The sequence below is a fragment of the Cinclus cinclus genome, chromosome 3 (genome assembly GCF_963662255.1).
Source record: "Cinclus cinclus chromosome 3, bCinCin1.1, whole genome shotgun sequence".
Lineage (NCBI taxonomy): Eukaryota > Metazoa > Chordata > Aves > Passeriformes > Cinclidae > Cinclus > Cinclus cinclus.
Genome location: NC_085048.1, coordinates 28,719,179 through 28,741,031, shown reverse-complemented (window position 1 = coordinate 28,741,031; position 21,853 = coordinate 28,719,179). Strand labels below are relative to the sequence as shown.

At 38.5% G+C, this 21,853-nt stretch overlaps 1 protein-coding gene across 1 annotated transcript in view; it reads right to left on the bottom strand.

The window, feature by feature from the left end:
• Positions 1 to 4,119: 4,119 nt before the first annotated feature.
• COL19A1 (collagen type XIX alpha 1 chain) overlaps positions 4,120 to 21,853 on the bottom strand; it is a 172,030-nt gene continuing 154,296 nt past the window's right edge. The window contains exons 40-49 of the mRNA XM_062488567.1: positions 20,595 to 20,639; positions 18,427 to 18,471; positions 18,256 to 18,318; positions 16,765 to 16,800; positions 16,579 to 16,623; positions 14,029 to 14,199; positions 13,021 to 13,087; positions 11,009 to 11,164; positions 4,493 to 4,570; positions 4,120 to 4,256 (exon numbers count right to left, since the gene is read on the bottom strand). Coding sequence (XP_062344551.1) covers positions 4,120 to 4,256; positions 4,493 to 4,570; positions 11,009 to 11,164; positions 13,021 to 13,087; positions 14,029 to 14,199; positions 16,579 to 16,623; positions 16,765 to 16,800; positions 18,256 to 18,318; positions 18,427 to 18,471; positions 20,595 to 20,639 — 843 coding nt within the window. The remainder of the gene's footprint in view (positions 4,257 to 4,492; positions 4,571 to 11,008; positions 11,165 to 13,020; positions 13,088 to 14,028; positions 14,200 to 16,578; positions 16,624 to 16,764; positions 16,801 to 18,255; positions 18,319 to 18,426; positions 18,472 to 20,594; positions 20,640 to 21,853) is intronic.

Here is a 21,853-nt window from a genome sequence, read left to right as displayed (position 1 = left end):
CTCAAAACATTGCCAGGCTGCACTGCTGCCCAATTTTACATCAGGTGCTGTTGAAGGTTTTACTAACCATAGGTGAGTCCCTCCTCCCCTGGAGGCAAATATCATTGCAGGGAACATAAACGATGCCTGAAAGTGAGGTGTTCCACCACAACATATTCTTTTGTAACATACATAAAGTACACCATAATAATAAACACAAATAAAATTTTAGCAATATCATCTGACAATAATTATCCAAGAAAGGCAGTATTTTTGCAAATACTGCCATACAAAACTAAAGAGAATTTGAAGAAAGAAAAAAGAAAAAAAGCCAGTCTAAAGAACAAAATCTGAAACACTGACTGTTGTGCTGTGAGAATACACATAACTGGGTCAGCTCTTGTGCTGTTGAGAGAGTTATGCCTGGGCTGTAATCTTGGTACTGAAAGGATGTTTTGTACTCCACCATGTGGACAGCAGGAGGTCTGCTGCAGCCTCGGGAAAGCTTCCCTCTTTGCAAGTTTCTGTACTTCAGGCAAACTGAGTTGCTCTGAACATAGCTACTTAAAGAAAACCCCTACTCGCTCTTAATAGGTGATAAAGCAACTTGCCCTAAAATACAACAGTCTGATCCTGAACTAGGATAAAGCTTAAAGAGCTTTCAAAAAAGGTTTGAAACACTTTGTCAAAGTTATTTCGCTTCTGAGTCTTGTTGCACGTAAACAAACCCAAAGCAGATTAAAAGATCTTATGCTACTAGAAAAAAAAAAAAAAAAATCCCTCGTGTTTATTTCCTTGTAGTGCTTAACTGCAGCATGAACTGCTCAAAACAGATACAAAACTGATAAAACAAACTGCAAAATAGATTAAGCATCCCCTCTTCCCTCTGTGGCCTCCTTCCCAAAAACTAAGACAACATCGGTCTGAAACTAAAAAGAAATTTCAGGGGCCAAACTTGAAAGTCATGCAGACACGATTCCAGCTACATTCCACTTTCAAGCCTAAAAATGCAAAGTAAGAGCAAGCCAGCGTGAAGTAAAGTTAATCTGGGATTAACTCTGTTCTACCCCAGTGAAGAATGTGGCATCTTAAAATAAGTATTGAGATAGCCCATATTAAAAAATACCCGTTTTCTCACATGAGAAAATTAAAGTAGGCTTTTAGCAAAATAAAAATAATGCAACAAGATAATTACCAAAGTTACCTGCAAATCAACTGAAAGCATTCAAATACATTTTAGAAAGATCTTTCTTTTTGGCCTATAAAAAGAAAAAGGCATCTGTAGGAAACATAGATGAAAAAATAAAACTTCTTCAAATATAAAAAGTGTTCTGCTTTCCAATAAGTTCAAGTAAATTAAAATACAGCAATTGCATCTGGCAGATAACAGATGCTGGGTTTCAGCAAGCTAAAAGCCCCAAAATATACAGATACCTCCAATGTGGTGCAATGGTCTACGTGCAGCCTTCCAGGATGGGGCTGCTTGGGAAACTCTAAGTCACACAAGTACTACCACAAGACAGCACCCTTTTCAATATTATCACAGAAAATGAAGTTCAATGTTAACTTATGAAGTAAAAAATGTTTAGATTATTATATATATTGGAATTACTAGAGAAGCAACAACAACAAAAAAAAACCAAAACAAAACAAAAGAAAAAAAACAAAAAAAAAAAAAAAGAAAAAGAGAAAACGTTCATGCAAGATACCTGACCAGCAGTTCCTTACAGAGAATGGACACCAGTACGTGGAGCTGTTCCTCCTCTGGTGTCTATGTTTAGACACTGAGATGTGCTGGTGCAAGGCTGTGCTCTCTGGGCAGGCAGACCCGTGGCCCGCACAGCGCTCGGTGCCCCAGGGCTCTGTTTCAAGCTACCCCATCATTCCCAGTGCTCTGAGGACCAGAACTGGAAGGGTGATCAGACTGAGCAAACCAAAACATGCTCCATGGGCACAGCAGTTCTGGAGTGGGAGCAGCTTGTGTTGAGCTAAGCTCAGGCAGGACCACTTGTCCCAAATGCACCTCCACTTCAGCAGGACAGGTGCCTGCTGCCTGCAGAGCAGAGGATGTGCTGGCCTGGAGAAGGGACAGCCATTGCCTCCACCCCGTTCTCACAAGGAACAGATAAAGCACCGTGACTTCCCAAGGCATCCCCAGCTGCAGGGTGTATTGCAGCTCCTTCAGGAGATAGTTTCATGGTATGCCACAGGTTTTCTGCCATCCTCATTACTGCTGCCCTCTCCTGTCCCAGGTGTTTACTCTCAGCCTTCTATCCCTGTGTTTCCTTTAACATCCTTTTGTAGCAAGCACTTTCTCTCCTCCACACGTCTAACCAATGAACAAGTCAGGGATGTGTGCTTTCCCTTTCAGAAAGTGTCCTGAGTTCCCCAGCTGTCGCCTAAGTTAATTCTGTCATCTCTTGCTCTCATCTTGCTCCTCTGCTCTGGGTACAAGTGCTAGGTACTCTATTCAGAACAAATGCCAATGTGCATCTTTTGCTAAAGACTTCCACCAGTCATTCCTTAACTGCTTTGAAGCAAAACACAGATGTCAGCCAGATTCATGTATCACAACAGCTTCTCTGGAAGCCAGCGCTTCCAATTTGAGAATATTTCCCTGGTAGCTCAGTACTGCTCAAGCACAAAGTTATCAAAACTACTTTCCTGCCTGATGTGGGAGAGTGACTGACTTCCAAATGATGAGATAAGAGTCCTCAGTGTGGCTTTGTACTACAGGTGCATTTTGAGGTTGTAGGTTACAGACGTGTGTGTTCTCTGAATAACACCTTCTATTTCTACTGCACTGTACAAAATCCCACAGGACTTAGAATCATTGGTTTCCTAATAATTAGATGTGAAATTTTGGCCACCCCTACTCACTGCTTTTCAGGACCATCTGTGTGATTGATTTTCTCCAGCTTTTCTTTTGCTCAACCCTTTGAACTCTATGGGATTTTTGTTCATCGTTGACATTGTCTGTTCCTGCAGCCTTTACTAAATGCCTGAATACTGGATGCTGCTTGTCTCAGTAGCACACCTTTCTAGGAGGGTCCTGTATTTTTTTTTCCAAACTTCTATTGAATTCAAGAAATTTTCTGTCACCAGTTAATAGGACCTGTGAGTTTTGCACTCTATAGATTCCATGTTCTTCTCAAGCTTATTTCGGCATGTGAATATTGCAGGAGGAAGAGGGAAACAGTGCCATCACCAAGATTAGAGGCTTGCCAAGTTCCATTCTTGGACTATGTACTCACCAGCCTCTGTTCAAGCAAGGGGTCACCTTTGCTCTGGGCAGACTTAATGGCAGAGTAACTTGATTACAGGCCTTGGTGCCCTTACTCAATCCATGTAATTGTTACAAGGTGTGCCAGATCTCAGTCCAAAACGGTCCATCAGCAGCCTCTTGTGTTTGATATCTGGGGTATGTGTAACCATGACTAAAGGAACATACAAGCCCCCAGCTGGGACAAAATCCAGTCAGGAGAGACACCTCCTGGATATTTTCCAGTCAGTCTGAAGCTCATCGTTGGATGGGATAAGGAGATCATAAACGGATCTTTGTTTCCTTCTTTGCCATCTTGGGTGTGACTGTGAAATGGTGGGCAGCATTCCTGGTGCACAGCAGACCCTTTCCAGAAGGTGTGCTGGAGCCTCCTTGAGGGACATGAATGTTTAGTCTAAACAGAGTTCTCAGTGCTCCAGCTCAGGTCCTGCATTCTCCATGAACGAGTATGCTTTGTAACTTCAGAAGTGTATTTTTTCCATTTAAAATTCACCACCAGCAAGAAAAATAAAGCCAGCTTACATATGGAGGCATACATAATGTCTTAAGTTATAGCAAAATATTTTTGTTCGAAGAAAGAAGTTTGTGAAAATTATTTGGGCCTATTTTCTGTTCTAAGCAAAATAAATATGAGAAACAACACATGGAATGCACTCTGGAAAATATATGACATCATGTCATCATTATGACACTGCAAATAACACAGAAAAAGGCTCAGTTTTGTGCCTTACAAATTATCTATATACCATGCAGTGTCGAGAGAAATAAAGAATGCACCAAATATTTCAAAAATTAAATTAACTTATTGGAAAGAGTGAAAAGTGACTGTGAGCCCAAGTGTCTGGGGGAGAGGGTTTTTATTTCCTGCTGGTGCGTGGGCGAGTCTGTGACACGTGGTAATAGCAATCTGCTGGATTACATCTCCCGTTGACTCCAGGTGGCCCCTGTGGTCCCGGAGAGCCTGATGTTCCTGGTGGGCCTGGCAGGCCAGCAGCTGGTAAAACAAAGCTAGAATTAGCTGAGTCCTCACCAGAGCACGTGCAGTGTCCTGCATTTCATCACCGACATCAGCTGCACTCCAGCACATCCACATGAAGGCAGGTGGAGCTGACCTCATGCTACAACCCAGCTCGGGAGGAAAAGCAGGAGTGTAAAACCAGTATTAAAAACAGGAGAAAGGCCCGTTAGTTCATAAATAACAATAGCAGAAATAAATCTGGAGACTTGTACCTGCAGGGCCAGGTGGTCCAGGGTTACCAGGCAGTCCAATTCCGGGCTCACCTCTTTCCCCTTTCTGTCCTCTATAACCTACACAGAATAAAGATATGAAAATAAGAGCACCCTTATTTTAGGTAGTGATTTTCTGCATATCATGTTGACACAAAATTATCAAGACAAATATAACTGGGAAAGCACATGCTCAGTTCTGTTTTTCAGAATCTGTTTGTTTTTTTTTCCTGAGAGCAGCTCTTAAACTTTTAAATTCCTTCTGGAAAATATGAGCACCTCTAGCAGTAACTCTTACATCATCTGTCAAAGGGCTGTTGCTTTGTTCACTAGCTGGACCTTTCCCCAAATTTTAAGTGCCTGAAATTCCTCTAATAAAGAGCCAGATGCAGACTTTACCCTCGCTGATCTGTATAAATACTTACAATTGCACTTTTCAGACTGTAAACTGGTAGTTTTATGATTAGACATGCCCCTGTATGTGAGAGAAGACCCACTCCCCAGCCAATGCTGCCCCGCTGCCCTCGTGTGGAACGAGGCACCTCTGGAGCTTGTGCAGATTTTGGGTTTGCAGCTTACTTTGACCAAAGTAGCTGCATATCGTTAACAAGATATAATTACTAATTATATTTTGAATACTTGAGCTCTTTTTCTTCACAGGCCATAGTCTTGTATTTATCTAAATGGCTTCCACCTTCTCAGGTTCTGCAACCCATTCCCAACCCCTGCTTTTTCTTCCTTGAACTGTTTTAAAAAAGTTTTATTAGCTGGAAACACTCTGGCTGTTTTAGAGCAGAGGATTTGTTGCTATCAGTAAAATATTTTCCTTATTATTTCAAGTTAAGAATGTACCTTCATTAGGCAGGAGAAAGGAGGAAGGCATTTTTAAAGGATTCACCTGCCACAAACCCTTACTTCAAAAGGGTTTACAAGGAAACCCTCTTCTGTACCCAGCACTTCAGACGCTGGCATGTAAGGTGACAAAATTTTAAGATTAATTTGTTGATTTCTGGTCACATTTGGAGTGAAAATCTCCCTGTTTCAAGGACCAGTATTTTTTTAGCATCACCTATGCCATACAATAAAGCATTGAGATCTTCCTCTTGTGAAGAACTGTAACTTAGTTTAAATTAAAAGAGAAGAGCACAGCTGTGTCAATCCACCTGATGTGCCACAAAGATTAACTGGCACTGACAGGTGGATGGAAAAAGCTGTCTTGTCAGTGTGCTGTGGTCTGTGCAACACTGCTACCTTGCAGGATATTCCAGAAGGAAATTACTTTGAGGGCTGTGGGTACCAATTCAGGGTTGTTACAGCAGACAGAATGCAGAAGGAATGGTACACAGAGCACTCAAGCCTACTGTTACACACAAGCTCATTATACACTTCAGTAGAAAGTCTGTTATCTGTTGCAATCATTCCAGCTTTCAAAACAGAGCATCAATCATCTTACTCCTCTCAGCACCACAACAAGGAAATTACGGTGAGGCAAAAATGTTACAAAGTGCATGCAGAGTGGCATACATAACATAACTAAAGGAAATTAACAGTCCTCACAGAAACACAAACGCAAACAAACCATGCATTCTGGTCACTGAGTTATGTTAAGCAACACTGTACAAGGCATATACACACACAAGCTATAAAGACTAAGGAAAAGCAATATGCAGCTATTTGCGTTGAATTTTGAATCTCGGATTTACTCTCTAATGACCACAGTAGTGGTCATCAAGTTGGTTTGCTCTGAAAAATCTTGTACAACTTGTAGCATTGCTACTTTTTGAAAAGCTCAATCGTACAACCACAAGATCCATTATATGTCCTATTTATTTTATATTTCTCAATATAATTTTTTAATTTACAGTCAACAGTTACAATGCATTTCCCACTATAAACCCAGTTAACTCTAATTTTACAATGGAGTGCTGCCACTAGTCATTTGTTTTGCATTTCTTTAGTTATGGAGAAGAGAGAGAAATCAAAGGTACCATATGTCACATTTACAATCCTCATGATAAGCATTACTGCAGGTCTCTGACACACCATAATTGAGAATGACTGAGATACACTGAATGATTCTGTAAACATCACTGGAATACAAGAAAATAAGGAAAAAGAAAACCCACAACAGGACAAAGAGCAGTCTGCCGATGCAGATACATGGTCCAGAGTAGTGGTAAACCATTACTGGCTGTATCCAAATACACATGCAAGGGTATAGTTTTTACAATGGTGGCAGGTAAGTTCTGCTTGCACTCAAGTTTAATACAAAAATTCCCAAATACCTTGTCTAGCAATACGGCTTTATTTGATAGAATGCAAGATATTAATAAACAGACTTATATGTAAACAATAAGAACAATGTAATGTGTAATCCTGGCAGAAAAATAATTGATTTTTAATGAGGTATATTTTGCTCAGAAGCAGGACCATGATTACACCTCTAAAGGACAATATCACCTTCTTTCTGAGCTTAGACTAGCAAAGTCATACACAGTCAAAGGAAAATATTACCATACAATTAAAACAGATTTTGATTTATTGTTTTTAATGTAAAGGCACATATAAGATGCTATCTATTTTTCCTGGTAGAATTACAATTCCAGTAAGAGGCACCTGCGTAATTCAAAAGGTAATTGTTTTAGCAGAGCCCTTCACTCAGGTTCCAGAAGTTTTGTTGTGATATCAAAAAACCCTAAAGTTCTGTTATTATAAAGATGTACCCAAAGTGGGCAATATGGTAAACAATTGGTAATAGTATGTAGCAAATCTGTGTTCATGCAGATAAGCTTTTGTTCATAGCTGAGTAGTTACAGCTGGAATTTAGACCTGAGTTTGGTTCTCCCCACACATATGGTCAAAAGTGTCATTACTGCTACACCCTCAGCTCTACATAGAAATGACACAAGTTCATGTCCATGAACTCAGAGGTGAAATGTATTCAAACTGCTCCAGAAGCTACTGCACTCGTATCACGGAGACCCTCTTCCATCAGAACCGACAGTGCAGCAACTGAAACTAACATGTCAAGCATCTAGAGAAAACTGAGGTTCTTTAATACAAATACAAGGCAAAGAGATTAGCAAAACAGGGAACAAAGAGACCAAAGTATACACTGTGTTTTACTGTGCAAATACTCCGTGTTCTTAAAAAGACTGCAAAGCAGCAGAGAAGGTGCTAAGATGAAGCCCTGTCATCCAGCCACCAGTACATGCTCTGGATTCCTTCTGAGAGCTGTGTTACAGCTCTCTCACCTGCAAGGGAGCAGCTGGGTTTCAAATCAAAATAAAACAGGTTAACTTTAACCTCCACAGCAGAGAACATTTTGCAGGAGGTTGAAACGAGTACTGCTATTTCACAAGAGTTACTGCATCTAGACAACATCCACTACAATGGGTTCCTGATGTTAGCCAAGGTTTCTACATGCTTCCACCATGCAAATTAATAATTACAATAAGAGAAACTTTGCAAAAGAGATTCCCAATAAAGATAAGGAGTTTTCACTATTCATTGCATGGTATTTTTATTTTCTGAGCTATGTTTTTTGATTCCTTGAGGCTACCACAAGTTATGAGGACCTATAAAAAACTAATTTCCTTAATTTGATAGAAAGAGTGAATTTTAACTAGGGTGGAATCTTTTCTTGGTTGAGAAAAAAATCAAGTCATATTAACATAAAGGGTTTCTGGATTGCAAAATTATCACAAGGTGTATTTCCTCTAATGGACCAAAATTCACTTACTATTACAACTTTAAAAATCCAATTAAGCCAGTGGAGTTGAGTTAGATCCTCTAACACAAGACAAGCTGACTGACTGTTTGCAGATGGATGACCCTGATATATCTTGTTTGTAAAGTTTTGAAATAAACTTTCTAATTATTTAGGAGATATTAACATACCTTAAAACTCATACAGAGTAAAGTCCCTCTGTTCTCCCTTAAGGAGATGCTGTACATTTTATCATTAGTCCTGCCTCAGAGCATCAGCTTGTGGATGCATATGCCATAGGTTATTTTTGAAATTAACATATAATATATGTCTGTAAAAACCTTCCATTTGCTATTTTAATACCAATTATGTGTTTCATAATTTAAGTTGCAATACTTCATTATATTGTGCTTGCATGCCATATTTCTAATGAGACCATCCTATAAATTATATCTACCTGAACCACTGGGAAGGATCTGAGGAACACTACGAACAACCTTGTTGAAGGCCAGCAGGAAAAAATTCTGGACTTCCTTAGAAGAGAATGACTCTATGCATGACAGTCTAGCAATTCTTTAAATACACTTTTTGAAAACCATGCCTACACTTCCAAAAGTTAGTATCTCTCTTTTTTGCTTCTGGGACTAACCCTCTATCTATTGGTTTGCTGTGCAGAAGGAGATTCTATTGGGATCCTGCTAAATCATTCCCGTCCAGTTTCTAGAGGAACAGCACCACACTCAAGGTGTATGGAGGGACCCCGGTGAATCCACAAATGAAGTTTAACATCTCTCCAGACACACAGTAGCATCTGCCTTTCCAGCTGGCTGGCTCTAGCAGGCTCTACATGCAGCATCACAAACAGGACATATCCACAGATGTCCTGTTAATTGCTTGCTGAAAGCATCTACTCCTTCTCACTGCCTGTGTGGGACAAGTGACTCACTCTGCCAGCCCAGACACATATTACTGCACACAGCAAATCCCTGGAATTGGCAATCTGAGCTACACCCAAGTGTGAAATACAGTAAGAATTGTCTGTCAGTCAATACCGAGTCTGTATCAGGACTTGTGCACACAGCATGCTACCTTAGAGGGCTCAGCCACACATGCACGTAATGTGCTTCACCAAGAAGTCCTGTTTGCTATGCATTTTATGGCTGAAGACAAGCTGGAATATAAAAGGATACTTTTCAATCTCCTCATAGATTTTAATTTCTTTTTACTCTTGGCACAAAGCAGTAACATGCACAGGCACAACTGAGGAAGGCGTGAAGGGACTGTGTAAGTGTGCTTCTCTTACAGGATGGTCTCCTGTTAGCAGTATGAAAAAAGAGGCAAGGTAAACTTCTGTTTTTCTTTCCTTGGAAGTGTAATTTTGTAGGTCTTTTGATGTGTCAGAGAATTAAAGGCTTCTCACTTAGCTTACCTTTTACTAATCAAAAACAAGTATTGAGCATACTGGTAAAGCAAATGGAAGTCCTGTGCACCTGGGGCACTATTTTAGTTAAGTATAAGGTATGGAAAAGCAGCTTATTTTTGTATTTTTTTGGTTTTTTTTTTTTTTTTTTTTTTTTTTTTCCAAACATAGCTATCATTTTGTAGTCTAGCTGGAAATGAAACCTAGTGCAACGTTTCACTTCCCAGAAGCATTTGGGACTATCCAGTACATACATCATCATTGAACAATCTGGCACTGACATTGAAGGTGACTATTTGCAGTGATCTGAATATTTAGGTAACGGTGCAGTCAGTGTTGTAAGACTCTAAGTCTCTTATTGTTTTCCTTGATCCTTTATTCTTGTTCTTCTCATTCTGAGCTCATCACATTTTTCAAGCTTCTGTCAGGGGTTTGCGCTTATCAATGTTAGTAAGTCCTTATTCTTCTGATAGCTTTAGGATCCACACATCTTCAGCTTTGCTGGCATGTTCTTCATTCCAGTCTGACTTGCTCTGACTCCAGAGCAGACCAAACTAACAAAAGATAATAAAGAACTACCTACAGATAAACTGCAAATTACATGTTACCCACCCACAAAAAATTATCCATCTATAAATTATTTTCTCCTCCTAGTCTGTTCTCTTCTTCCTTTAAATCTCTGAAAGGCTGACTCTACAGTAGAGCACAACTAGAATGAACCTGTATCCCTTGAAGCTAATTTTGCAGTAAAAGACAGTTCACAGAAACAAGAGTCCTACACTGTCCAAGTACATTGCAATGTACAAATTGCTGTTGGGGGTATAGTGAAAAATTGATTACTCTGAGTTTTTTTTTTTTAATGATGATAGATTCCTTCACTGTAAGAACAACTAATTTAGTAATACTTCAGTTTTCACTTCTTCTTAAAGAAGAATATTTTTCTTCAGTTTTCCCTAGCCTGTATTTTCTCAGGTTCAAAGCTGAGAGCAGTCAGACTAGAAGACAAAATTTTCTTTCTTAAATAAGATGGTCTCTCAATATGAAGCTGAATCTAAATACCAAGAGTGTTGGAACTGTTTTTCTTCCTTATTCAAGTACCTTGTAGAAAAAAAATAACTGCTACAGTAGTTCTGTCAGATTTATGTATCTGTCAATAATTAACTTTATAACCGATTAGAATAAAATGCACTGATTAGGAGCTTTTAATCAGTAAATTCCACACATTTACTATGGGTTAATATTTAGATATGGTCTGAAAAACATAAGTACATAAGTTTAAAAGTTAATCATTAGAAAGCTAGATAGGTAATCCTGGCTTATTTAATAAACATTAGCAAGTGTATAAGGATTTCAAGGTACAATAAAAGGAAATTTTTTTTGTAATTCCTACCTTGGATTCCACGTTCTCCTGGTGGCCCTGGCAAACCATCCTTTCCTGGGGGCCCTGGTGACCCATCTTTTCCTGGGGGCCCTGGTTTTCCATGAGCTTGGGAGGCAAGCATTGCAGCAGGCAGCTTCAGCTGGGATACAAATTGAGCCATCCTTTCTTCATTAATCAAAGACACAAGAAAAAGCCAGTAAGAAACCTGCTAATAAAAAAGGGGGGTAAAATAATCCCAATGCCCCAGCTAAAGTTTCTGTAATTAGGGTATTTAACTCTTTTTAATGTCAAGGTATTAAATGCTGCAATAAGCACTGAGACCTTCAGTTCCAACTCAGATTCATGTCCAAGTTTTACCCTTTGAAATAAACAGAATGAATTTGTATTAAAGTTTCTATTACTACACTCTATTACTAATGTATTGCAATATTTCAAATGATGTTTGACTCCTGTTCATGGAAGTGCTTAAAACACATTGACAGAATAATTAGTACTTAATACACTGATGGAGGGCTATCTTATATGTCTGTAACTCATATTAAGCAGCAAAGTAGAGATTAAATACTGCAATCAGTTCTTGGAATGGGCAGGAACCCAGAAAACAGCTGTAGAAAACCTGAAAGTGCTCAGCAAAGATTAATTGCAGATATTTCAGAATAGAAATGTTTGTGCTGGTGGGATAAAGTGTGCTTGGTAATATTTTAGGGCTCCTTACAGGCAGATAAAATAGGTACTAACCTTGATTCTGTCTCATTTATACCAGATCAAATCTCTAAACATTCCACAATTTAGCAAGTATTTACTGTGGTGCAGTTTTCAGATTTATGAAAAAAACTACAGAAGAGTAGGCAGCAAACAAAAAAAGGAGGAAGGTGATAGAAAGTAAGCAAAATCAAATAATGCCAAAACTGGAAGATCTGTGGGAAGAGTAGTGAGGTGTAGAAAATGAAATAGGTATAAAGACAAAACTTCTTTATTCCCTGTAGGCAGGGCACCTTCTAGTGCTTTCTTTTTGTGAATAGACTAAATAGTTGTTACCATTCTATCTGAATGGCAAAAGGAGGAGACTTCACTCAACAGATTGCTCTTGAAATCCATAGTAGGTCAAACTCTGAGGGGAAAAGGTCACCTGGGGAAAGGTGATAATAAACAAAACCATGGCCTTGTTGTAAAGTGAAAAACTGCCTGAATATCAGGTTAAGAAGTCTCAAGCTTTATATAATTTCTTTTATCTCTCAAAGATGGTTTTTATCCACAAATATTATTGATAGAATAACAAAGCATATTGAAGACATAAGAAATGCATTTTGCAATGGAAGAGAAGCTAATATTAAGGGGTGCTCAAGAAGAATCTTGTTTCAAAAACCTGTCTTGAGTTACAGCTTTTCTACCATGACTAAAGGAATGCTGGGGAAGAAAAATATTTTCAGAGTAAGGCCTCATCTAAGGAATAATACAATAAGGAATAATACAAAGGTCTTGGCTGAATCTGGTACTTGCCTAAAACTGTGCCAGAAGATGGTGATCTGACAGGCAGTTCTGGAATTCAGCAGGGATATTTGCTGAGAAAATTGCACAGCAATTTAGACCTACGTGACTGAAAGCTGTCGAGCCTTCCTCTTATTTAGAAAGTCAGCCACTAAGTGGGCAAAATAATTAGGAAATAATTAGGTATATCTATGGCCTCTGCTTTAGTAACACTTCAACCTCTTAATAGTAGGTTGTGTGTAAACAGTATCTGCAGTAATATATGATACATATATGTATCTACAACAACACATACTTATGTTTGCTATTATGATTTGGGGCAGACTGCCCTTCAGGGCTAACCTTTTACATAAGGAAATGCTCTGTTTAAGATACTCTAAATTCTCATTGTTTGAACAGTATCATCTAAAGTAGACTTGTTAAACATAGCTACAGCAACAAGGTAGCTGGTTAGTCTAACCTAAGTTAGATGAAATGCAAAGAAATTTAGAGCAGAAATTCAGATTTAGTTGTACAATACTTCCTTTTCTTACCTTCAAATACCTTAAGAACTTCTTGTTTGATATACTTTTTTATTTCTTCAAGTGAAATTGGATCAGCCTGATAAGGAAAAACAAAGGTGATATGGATTAGAAGGAATATACAGAGGACACTTTATGATGATACAAAAATAAGAAACGCTCAAGTTAGCATTACAACCTTCCACCAACAGAAAAGTATTTTAATATATTTGTGTTACTTATTTTACTGCAAAGGCCACTTTACTGCAAATACATTATGATATTGTAAAGACACTAATGGCATGAAGTGGGAGAAGCTCTACCAGCTGCCAGGACGACCAGGATGTGATGAGTATGGAAGTGAACTTGCACAAGACAGTAAGGATGTCCAGTCCACACTTTGCTTTACTTTTGCATAGCATCTGCCAATTTCTCACCCACTGTGCCAAGTACTTGTCTGGATGGCACTGCTGACCAGAACAGAACCACAGCACCAGTAACTTCACTGGAAAAGTGTTTTAGAGCTTTACCTTATCTGATTGAGGTTAAAAAGAAACCATAACATGGATGTGTGTGCCTGTGTACTCATGCAGACAAATCAAGATATCTACAACTGGTAAGCAGCATTTCATTGTCTTTTTAAATAACGATTTCTCTTCTATTGAGAATCAATTTTGGCTGCCTCCTTTTCTTTCCCAGTTGCAAAGGCTTAGACTTTAGCTCTTAATCTTATGAAAAACGTGAAAATTAACTGTACTGAGTAGCCACACTGATATGCAGGAACTAAAGAAATAAATAATTAAAATTTAATAGTTAAATAAAAACATCCATAGCAGATGATTTAAAAAATAATTAAAAATAACTGCCTGATCATGTGGGTATATTTTTTCCACCTTACCTGAACACTGAAATTATCTGAGAGAAACCCTTAGTTTTTCTAATACTGTGCTATTCCTCAGCTGGATTTCCACTGCTTAGCCCATGCTACCTTCATAACTGTCTGAATGCACAAGCAACCAAGACACACTGATATTTACTTACTGAAAACCCTGGGGGTCCTGGTGAACCTGGGGGACCTTGATGACCTGGTGATCCTGGATAGCCTCTGTCTCCTGGAGGGCCAACAGGACCCACATCCCCCTTTTCTCCTGATGGGCCAGGTTTCCCTCGCTCACCCTGTGGACCTCTGTCCCCTGGAATACCCTGATCTCCCTGTGTAAAATAAAAGCAGAAAGAAAACCATTGCACATCGTGGAACAAACCTGAAAAATCATTTGAGAATTATAAAGAGAAAATTCTTGCCTGTTCAGAAACAGATTGAGCCATCCAAGGAAGATAATTTTACATGCTGAACCTTGTCTCTGAAAATATATTTTGTTTTCTTGCACTTTTGGTGTTGAAATCAATTACAAAAAGAATAGCCTGACTCTGTAGTACACTTTTCAAGGACAGAACTTGAGTATAAAAAGTTTTTAGCCCTTATACAAGGACCTAGAAATGCCAATTATAGCATAGGTATAGTTTAGGTGCTCAAATTCATACAGGCAAAAGACACCAGGATGTTTCCTGTAACTTTCCTTAGAAGACTACCATTTTATGTCTTCATTTACACAAAATTATAGCTAATATAAGTTTTTTCCAGTACCCAAAGAGAGCCTAGGAGGAAGCTGGAGAGGAATTTTTAACAAGGATATCTAGTGACAGAACAAAGTGGTAAAGGCTTCAGACTGAAAGAGAGTAGGTTTAGATGAGATAGTAGGAAGAAATTTTTTACTGTGAGGATGGTGAGGCACTAGAACAAGTTGTCCAGAGAAGCTTTGGATGTTCCAGCCCTGGAATTATATTAAGACCAGACTGGATGGAGATTAGAGCAACCTGGTCTAATGAAAGACCCATGGCAAGTCTTTAAAGATACCTTCCAGCCCAAGCCTTTCTATGATTCTATGACTTATAAGTTCTCAGGTTTATAACCCTGCAGAGTAGGTATAGATAGCTCTTCTACCAAAGATAAAGGCAGATTTCTCTAGAACTGTGGTGTTATTGCAGTGTGAAGCTGATCCTTTTCTTCTAAACAATCCACATTTTAAAGGCTGCCAATGTGTAGGAGACAAATCAAATACTACAGTAACTTTTCAAATAAGTTTTTTTAAACTGCCTCTAGTGTTTTCTTTGTGTTTTCAAAAAGTTCCTTGTAAAAATTCATAAACTAGGTCATATATTCCTCCAGATTCCTCTTTAAACTCTCCACTATAAATAGTACAAAATTCAGGGCATTTGTGTTTTGTGATCTCTGCCTAAGGTGCTACTTTATTCAGCCTGTCTCCTTTCTAGAATTTTCCTATCTCTTGTATTTTCATCTTGTACCAAATTCTGTGCAGAGGGATCTGCTGTTATCCCTGTGTTTCTACCTGCTTTACTCCAGCAGGTTCACAATCTGTGATCAAGGCATGCAGATAACAGCAAAAAATGAGCAAGTCACTAGCACTTTTATCTGTTGAAATCACTAGAATACTGTTTGGGATAAAACATGTTTTCAGCTAGTTTGTCACTCAGTTTATAAAGTAATAGCAAGAGCACTGTTTAGTCATTCAGAGGTTATGTAAAATTATTTCAGCCCAGGTGGCTTATTCCTTCTTAAAATGGATTCTATGAGGACATTCTTATATTAGCCAAGAAAACCTCAAGAGTTTTATTCTGTCCTTCCAATTTTGATGCTTTTCTTTTCTGTTGCTATAACACCTGGTCTCAAACTGAAGAAGCATGCTGTACAGCAGTGATAATAATGGCTGCAAGAAAACCTTGACTTTATTTTCTGTAATCATTTTAATCTGTCTCACAGATGCCAGCCTGTGTCCTTAATGGCAAAGCTAGAACATTGCAAACAGTTAATTTTTTAGGGGATAATGGTAATAATTGTTAAATCCTCATATCTCTTCAGTGTCATAAAGCAGCATTTCCTTTTCCAGACTAAACAGGAAGATTCTTCCCTTGAGTCATCAAATAAATGCGGTAACCATTTGATTAGGACATAAGGACTTCAGCAATATTATAAGAAGACCACCTTTCATATATATGTATACATATATAACCTCATCTCTCACCTTCCATAATAATTCCTGCCCCCCATGACCTTGTTACCATGCCCAGAACTGTCTGAAGAGTTTGGGAAGCAGTCGGGTATTGCACTGGCATTCCTGCTGCCTAAGTGTGACAAGCTTGTTTTATATAAAATATCATTTGTGTTTGTGACATAGAAAGGATGACAACAGGGCAAGTTCACAGCTTTTGCAAAGTCTGACAACAGCACAACTGCTTTCTAATTTTCAGCCTACTGATCAATGTACACTGTCCAGGCCAGCTGTGTTAGAAAGTCTATAAAATGTGTTTTCCTCTAAATGCAGAAGCCAAATCAACTCCAATTCCTTGAAGTGGTGTCTAGGACTAAACCTCTTAGATGTCTAGGTGACTCCTTGAAGTTCACAGAGAATTAATTTATTGATTTTTCCCTGTAAAATAGGTGTTGATGAGGTGTTTATATGAGTATATAAACAAAGAGTAAAAAGAGAAATAATTATCATAATAGGGACTTACACGTTCTCCTTTGGGTCCTCTGTCTCCTGGTCTCCCTGCAGCACCCTGAAAAATGGTTTTTGAAAAAAAGTTACCAGTTAAAGGCATTGTTGTGTTTCATGTCTTAGCAGAACAGAAAATCACTGCCTAGGATTAACAACTGTGGTTTCTGTGAGAAATAAAAGACACAAAAGCATGCTTTCTTACCGGAGGACCTGGCAATCCATCTTTTCCGTTGATCCCCTAAGAAAAAAAAAAAAAGTTTATGTGTTTTAAAAATACAAAGGGTATAGCTCAGTGTTTAGTGCCATAGCAACAAATGTTGTGAAGATGCAGAAGCAGCAGTTTAGCTACAATATAGAAATACAAAGAGCATAAAGATGTGCACCAAATCTAATGATCATCCAACTTTAACCAACAAGTTACAGGAAAATGTTGCAAATGTAAAATATTTGTGGACATATCCATGCAATTTTTAGTCCCAGCTAGTTATAATACAACCGTGGGAGAGATTTATTCTATTCTAGATATTAGCCCTGGCACTGAATTACCCTTCTACTGTTACAGAGATTATGCCTTACTGTTACATGTCCAGATCCATTCTTTGGTCCTTAGGACTTGTAGCATGGCACAGTTTTGTTCTCCTGAGTTAAAGCTATTTCCTTCCCCAAAGAAGGTGGTTGCATTCATAGCACCTGCTGGATACTGTTCCAGGCCCACATCATCCTCCAGATTGGAATGTGGCATGATCTGAGAGTCCTAGCTGGTATGGGCCAAAATAATGTCAGAGAGTATATTAACAATTATACAATGCAAGGTAATTGCAAGATAAATGCTCTGGCAGTGTTTAATTTAGTAGGATATTTATGGATCTGCACATGTAGCAAAGTCACAGCTGTTGGATTGAGTGAGAAAGGATGACTTGTATGAGCAGAGGCATCAGGAATATTTCTTTCTCCTCATAATGCAAAATAGAGTTTTGCACAGACTAGGCACCTTGGGCTAATTTGCTGCTGTAGCTACTAAAATTGTCTTTTCTTTCAAGGCAGAAGTGTAATGTGGAGATGTGCTGACAAGCTGCAAAGGTCTGCTGCTCATGCTCATCCCCAAAACACCAAGGTACAGGGTTGATAATGAGTCCTGCACAGCCCTTGCTGAACCCCTTCTAGAATATAAACTAGCTTTTTAAAAACAGCTTAGACAGTGCTGACTACACTGCTGTCACACTTTTATTACATAAAGGGAGCAGATTAGACATCTCCTAAGTGAACACTAAATGCCTCAGCTGCAGTGCAGCACCACTTGTATAGAGAAGAAGTTTATTCAGTCATGAGGCACATGCTTCTCTATCTGAACTGAAACTGAGAACCTACTCTGTCACCCCATCCTTTACTGACTGTGTTGAGTGTCTGGGTTCATATTCTGCCCCTGGAAAAAGAGGAAACTTTATGCCAACAAGATCTGAATGACCTGCATAAGACCTTTAAAGGCAACATCTCAGTAACATTAACTATTTAAACATCCCAGTACCAGGAGGTCTTTTTTGGATGGTTAATATTGAGCAGTGCAGCTCTGTGTGCTCTTCATGTTACCTACTCTAACACAAAGCAAGATGTAATGTCCTTTCTTTTGTAACTTCTGATAAACTAAAACACACATTTTTGTAACAAAATATTTACCCAGTATAAAATTGCTTACTGGTTTTCCTTGTGGCCCTTCTGGACCTGGGAAACCTATATCTCCTATAGGTCCTCTTTCACCCTAAGAAAGAAGAAAACACACATATAAATATGCATGAAAAATCTTGCATTGGGTATCTGAAGTATTTGTTTGCTATTATAAGAACCCAGAACTCAAATCTGTACTTACAGGTTCTCCTGGCAACCCTGGGGTCCCAGGGGATCCTGGCTTTCCCTTCAAAAAGAGGATATTACAGACTCAAATTATTAGGAAGCCAAATGAATTTTTTCTCTATATCAAAAATAAGAGAGTGCATATATATCTATGTATCTATATATCTATCTATACATGAGAAAAATAATCATGGTATTGTTCATTAATGCTTTAAGAAAGGAAAAATAAATATTTTACCAGATTTTTGTCATATTTATTGAACAAGCTCTTGCATTAAATGTTACTCAGTTGCTTGGCTTTTGTTTACCCTTCCTGAATACCGAGATGCTTTTATGAAATTCTTTTATAACACCATGATTTCCAACTTGAGAAATCACAGTCAGATATAAGTTTTTAAGTGCATATGTAAAACCAAGATTTTTTTCCTTCAAGTAATTTATAATTATTTTCTGAATTTATTTCTTTTTCTTTTATGTATGTGACTTTATATTGACTTAACTCCTTTTGCAAATTTTCTTCATGATCTTTTTTGGCCACTTTAATATTAATTTTATGTTTAGCCTGCCAGAATTAACAATCCTCTCTTATGGCATCATTTAAATGCCTCCTTTTTTTTTGTAGGATGCCCTTCTTTTAACAATTTGAAGCTACATTTCCTGAAAGTATCCTTAGACCAGATCCTCAGGTGACTTGTACAAGTGAGAGATCACACCCATCAACTCTGGGAACAGCAGGACTGAGGGTTTGTGTTGGAGTAGGCTTTCCTGGCAATGATTGCAGGATCTCAGTCCAAGCTTCCCTGACAATCTCAGCAAAACACCAAGGCAAAAATAAGGTTTATATTCCCAGGTGGGAAAAAGGGTCCATTATTCAATCTAGGGAATAATGAGAGATAAGGAAGACAAATTATTTTCCAGCAAGATATGTGGATATGTCTCAAACTCCTCTTAGACTACTGAAAAAAATTTGTCACACATGTCCACTATTTTGTTGATTAAAACTCCTTAGCATAAAATGCAAAGGCTAACAATTTATTTCAGGGGGAACTATTTTATTTCAGTGGTTTTTATCAGAACTAAATACAGTCAACAGAATGCAACTCCATCAGTGAAGAAGGGACCTCATTAAATATTTCAGTTTCAACTTGAATAGAGAGCATCAAATAACCTGGGACATGTCCAGTGGGGAATTCATAGAAAATGCATAAGTGTGATCATTCACACCAGCTAGAGCATTATTATTAAAAGTGTAAAATCTGCTTCAGAAAAACAAACTTTGAAATTCTTACACCTGTTATAAAACTCAGAAAAATACCTTTCCCCTTAAATGTGCAATTCTTTTAGGAAAACCCAATGAAATTAGGCTATTTAAGATGATGTTCTCTCTTGGAACTCACAGTAAATAGGCTAAATCAGTGGCTGATGGAAATGGGAGTGTGTAGACACATACTTCTCTTTATTTCATGAAATATATATTTATAATTTAAACAGCTCCTGAATGTATTGGTGGCTGCCAAAAATTTAATAATAAATCCATTTGCATATAAATAACTCCATATTGCCTCCTGAAATATGGATAAACTTTTTTATTAAACTGTGAATGCAATCTAATATCTTCATTTCCTTTAGGAACACAAATGAATAATTATAATTTCAATTTATTATTAGTTACTTCTACTTTCACTTACAACAAAGTTCCTCCATGACTTTCAGAAACTTATCTGAATACCACATGTAAATAGCTGACAAAGCATTCCCCTAAAGCAAATGTTTGATCGACTTGATATGCAGATTCTTGTGGGTTGCATTAACTAATGTTCATGATTTTTCTTTGTGACAGAAAGATGTTCAGAAATTCATGCATGCCCAGGAACACAAAAAATGTCTTTATCTATATTAAACAGAGGCAACGAGAAGAATCTCACATTTCTAAACTAAGCATATGCTGCTTCAAATTCCAGCTTTATCACATATTCACCCCGCTCGCTCTTGTCATTTTAATAATAATACGAACCCTTGCTGCTATTAAAACTCTAATTTCTTTAGGGAAAACTACTAATCTTCATACCTACATATAAAGCATAAGACAAGCACTGGTGTTCCATAGAGATTAAGCTCAGCACCTTGCTTGACCTGTTTTTCCAGCATCTAAAAACCTGAGTTTTCATTAAAGAATATACATACTGGTGTTCCTGACACTCCTGGCGCACCAGCTGGTCCACGGTCACCCTGAAGAAAAGATAAATCTATGTTTAAATTACAACAAAAAAGCAGAAGTTTCTTGGTGGATATCCATTAAAATCCAAGGAAGTGAACTGAAAATGAGATGAGATCCAGGCTAAATGCTAGTATTTATCTGTGCCACTGGCTCATTATACAGACTTGAGCAAATAACCAAAATCCTTTGTTTGGGTTCTCTCATATAATGTTTCCCTTTGACTCTGCATGAGGCCTCCCTTGAAAAGGGATGGAAAGTCCCTGACTTATCTGCAATTCTCCAAATAATTATAATTTGTGGTCGTGACAAAATTTACACAGGGTAATTCACTTTCATATCAACATCCCCATATTTAAGATGTACCTTTCAAAGAAGTTTTTGCTTTCCTGCTACCCAGTCATCCATTTACTACAAGCCAACATTCCTCTGCTTGTGCCAGGGCCCCTACAGGACAAGGCTTCTTATAGCACACAGCCACCTTCATCTATGCTTTAAGCTAGGACAGCATTGCTTTTTTGGCTGGAACTGATGAATTACAGGCACAAATACTTCTTTCTCAATAGGACTGTAATCCAAAGCAGACAGATAGAGCTCAACAAGTGGTAGAACTCTATCCAGAGGTGTTTACCCAATGCTGATGTGCTGGTCTGCAACACTGTGCTCTGCTACTGTAATGTTGGTTAAAAATCTAAGAAAAAAATCAGGATCCTCATTTCTAAACTTGTGTCAGAAAACCCCTGGCACTGTTGAAGCCATACTAACGGGAGAATATTTTTCTGAGATGGGTTTGTGTTACCTGGCACAGATGTACTAAAGCTCTGTAAACATAGCTACAGCCACGTTGTGTTCTGCACAAGAGCCCCGGGAAATTTTGGGATTTCTCATTTCTGTTTCTAGAAGTAAGGGCGGCTTGTCTCATCCCCACCATTTTGTTCAGGTGCACAATGATGTTGCTGTTGATTAGAAACACTTAACTCCCTTAGAGCAGGTGTAACAGATGACAGGTTACGTGTCTGACCTCGTGTTTGGATGAAGCAGCTTGCAGGACAGAGCTCAGCCTGTCCTGCTCTGGGGGCTGGCAGTAGTCACTCAGGGGGGAACACAACCTGCACCTCTGGGGCACGGAGTGGGGAGCACTGAGCACCTGCAGCAGGCTGGGCACCTTGTCTGGAGCCCTGCACTCTGCCCCAGTGGGTATTCCACACCCAGAACCAGTGGTATTTTC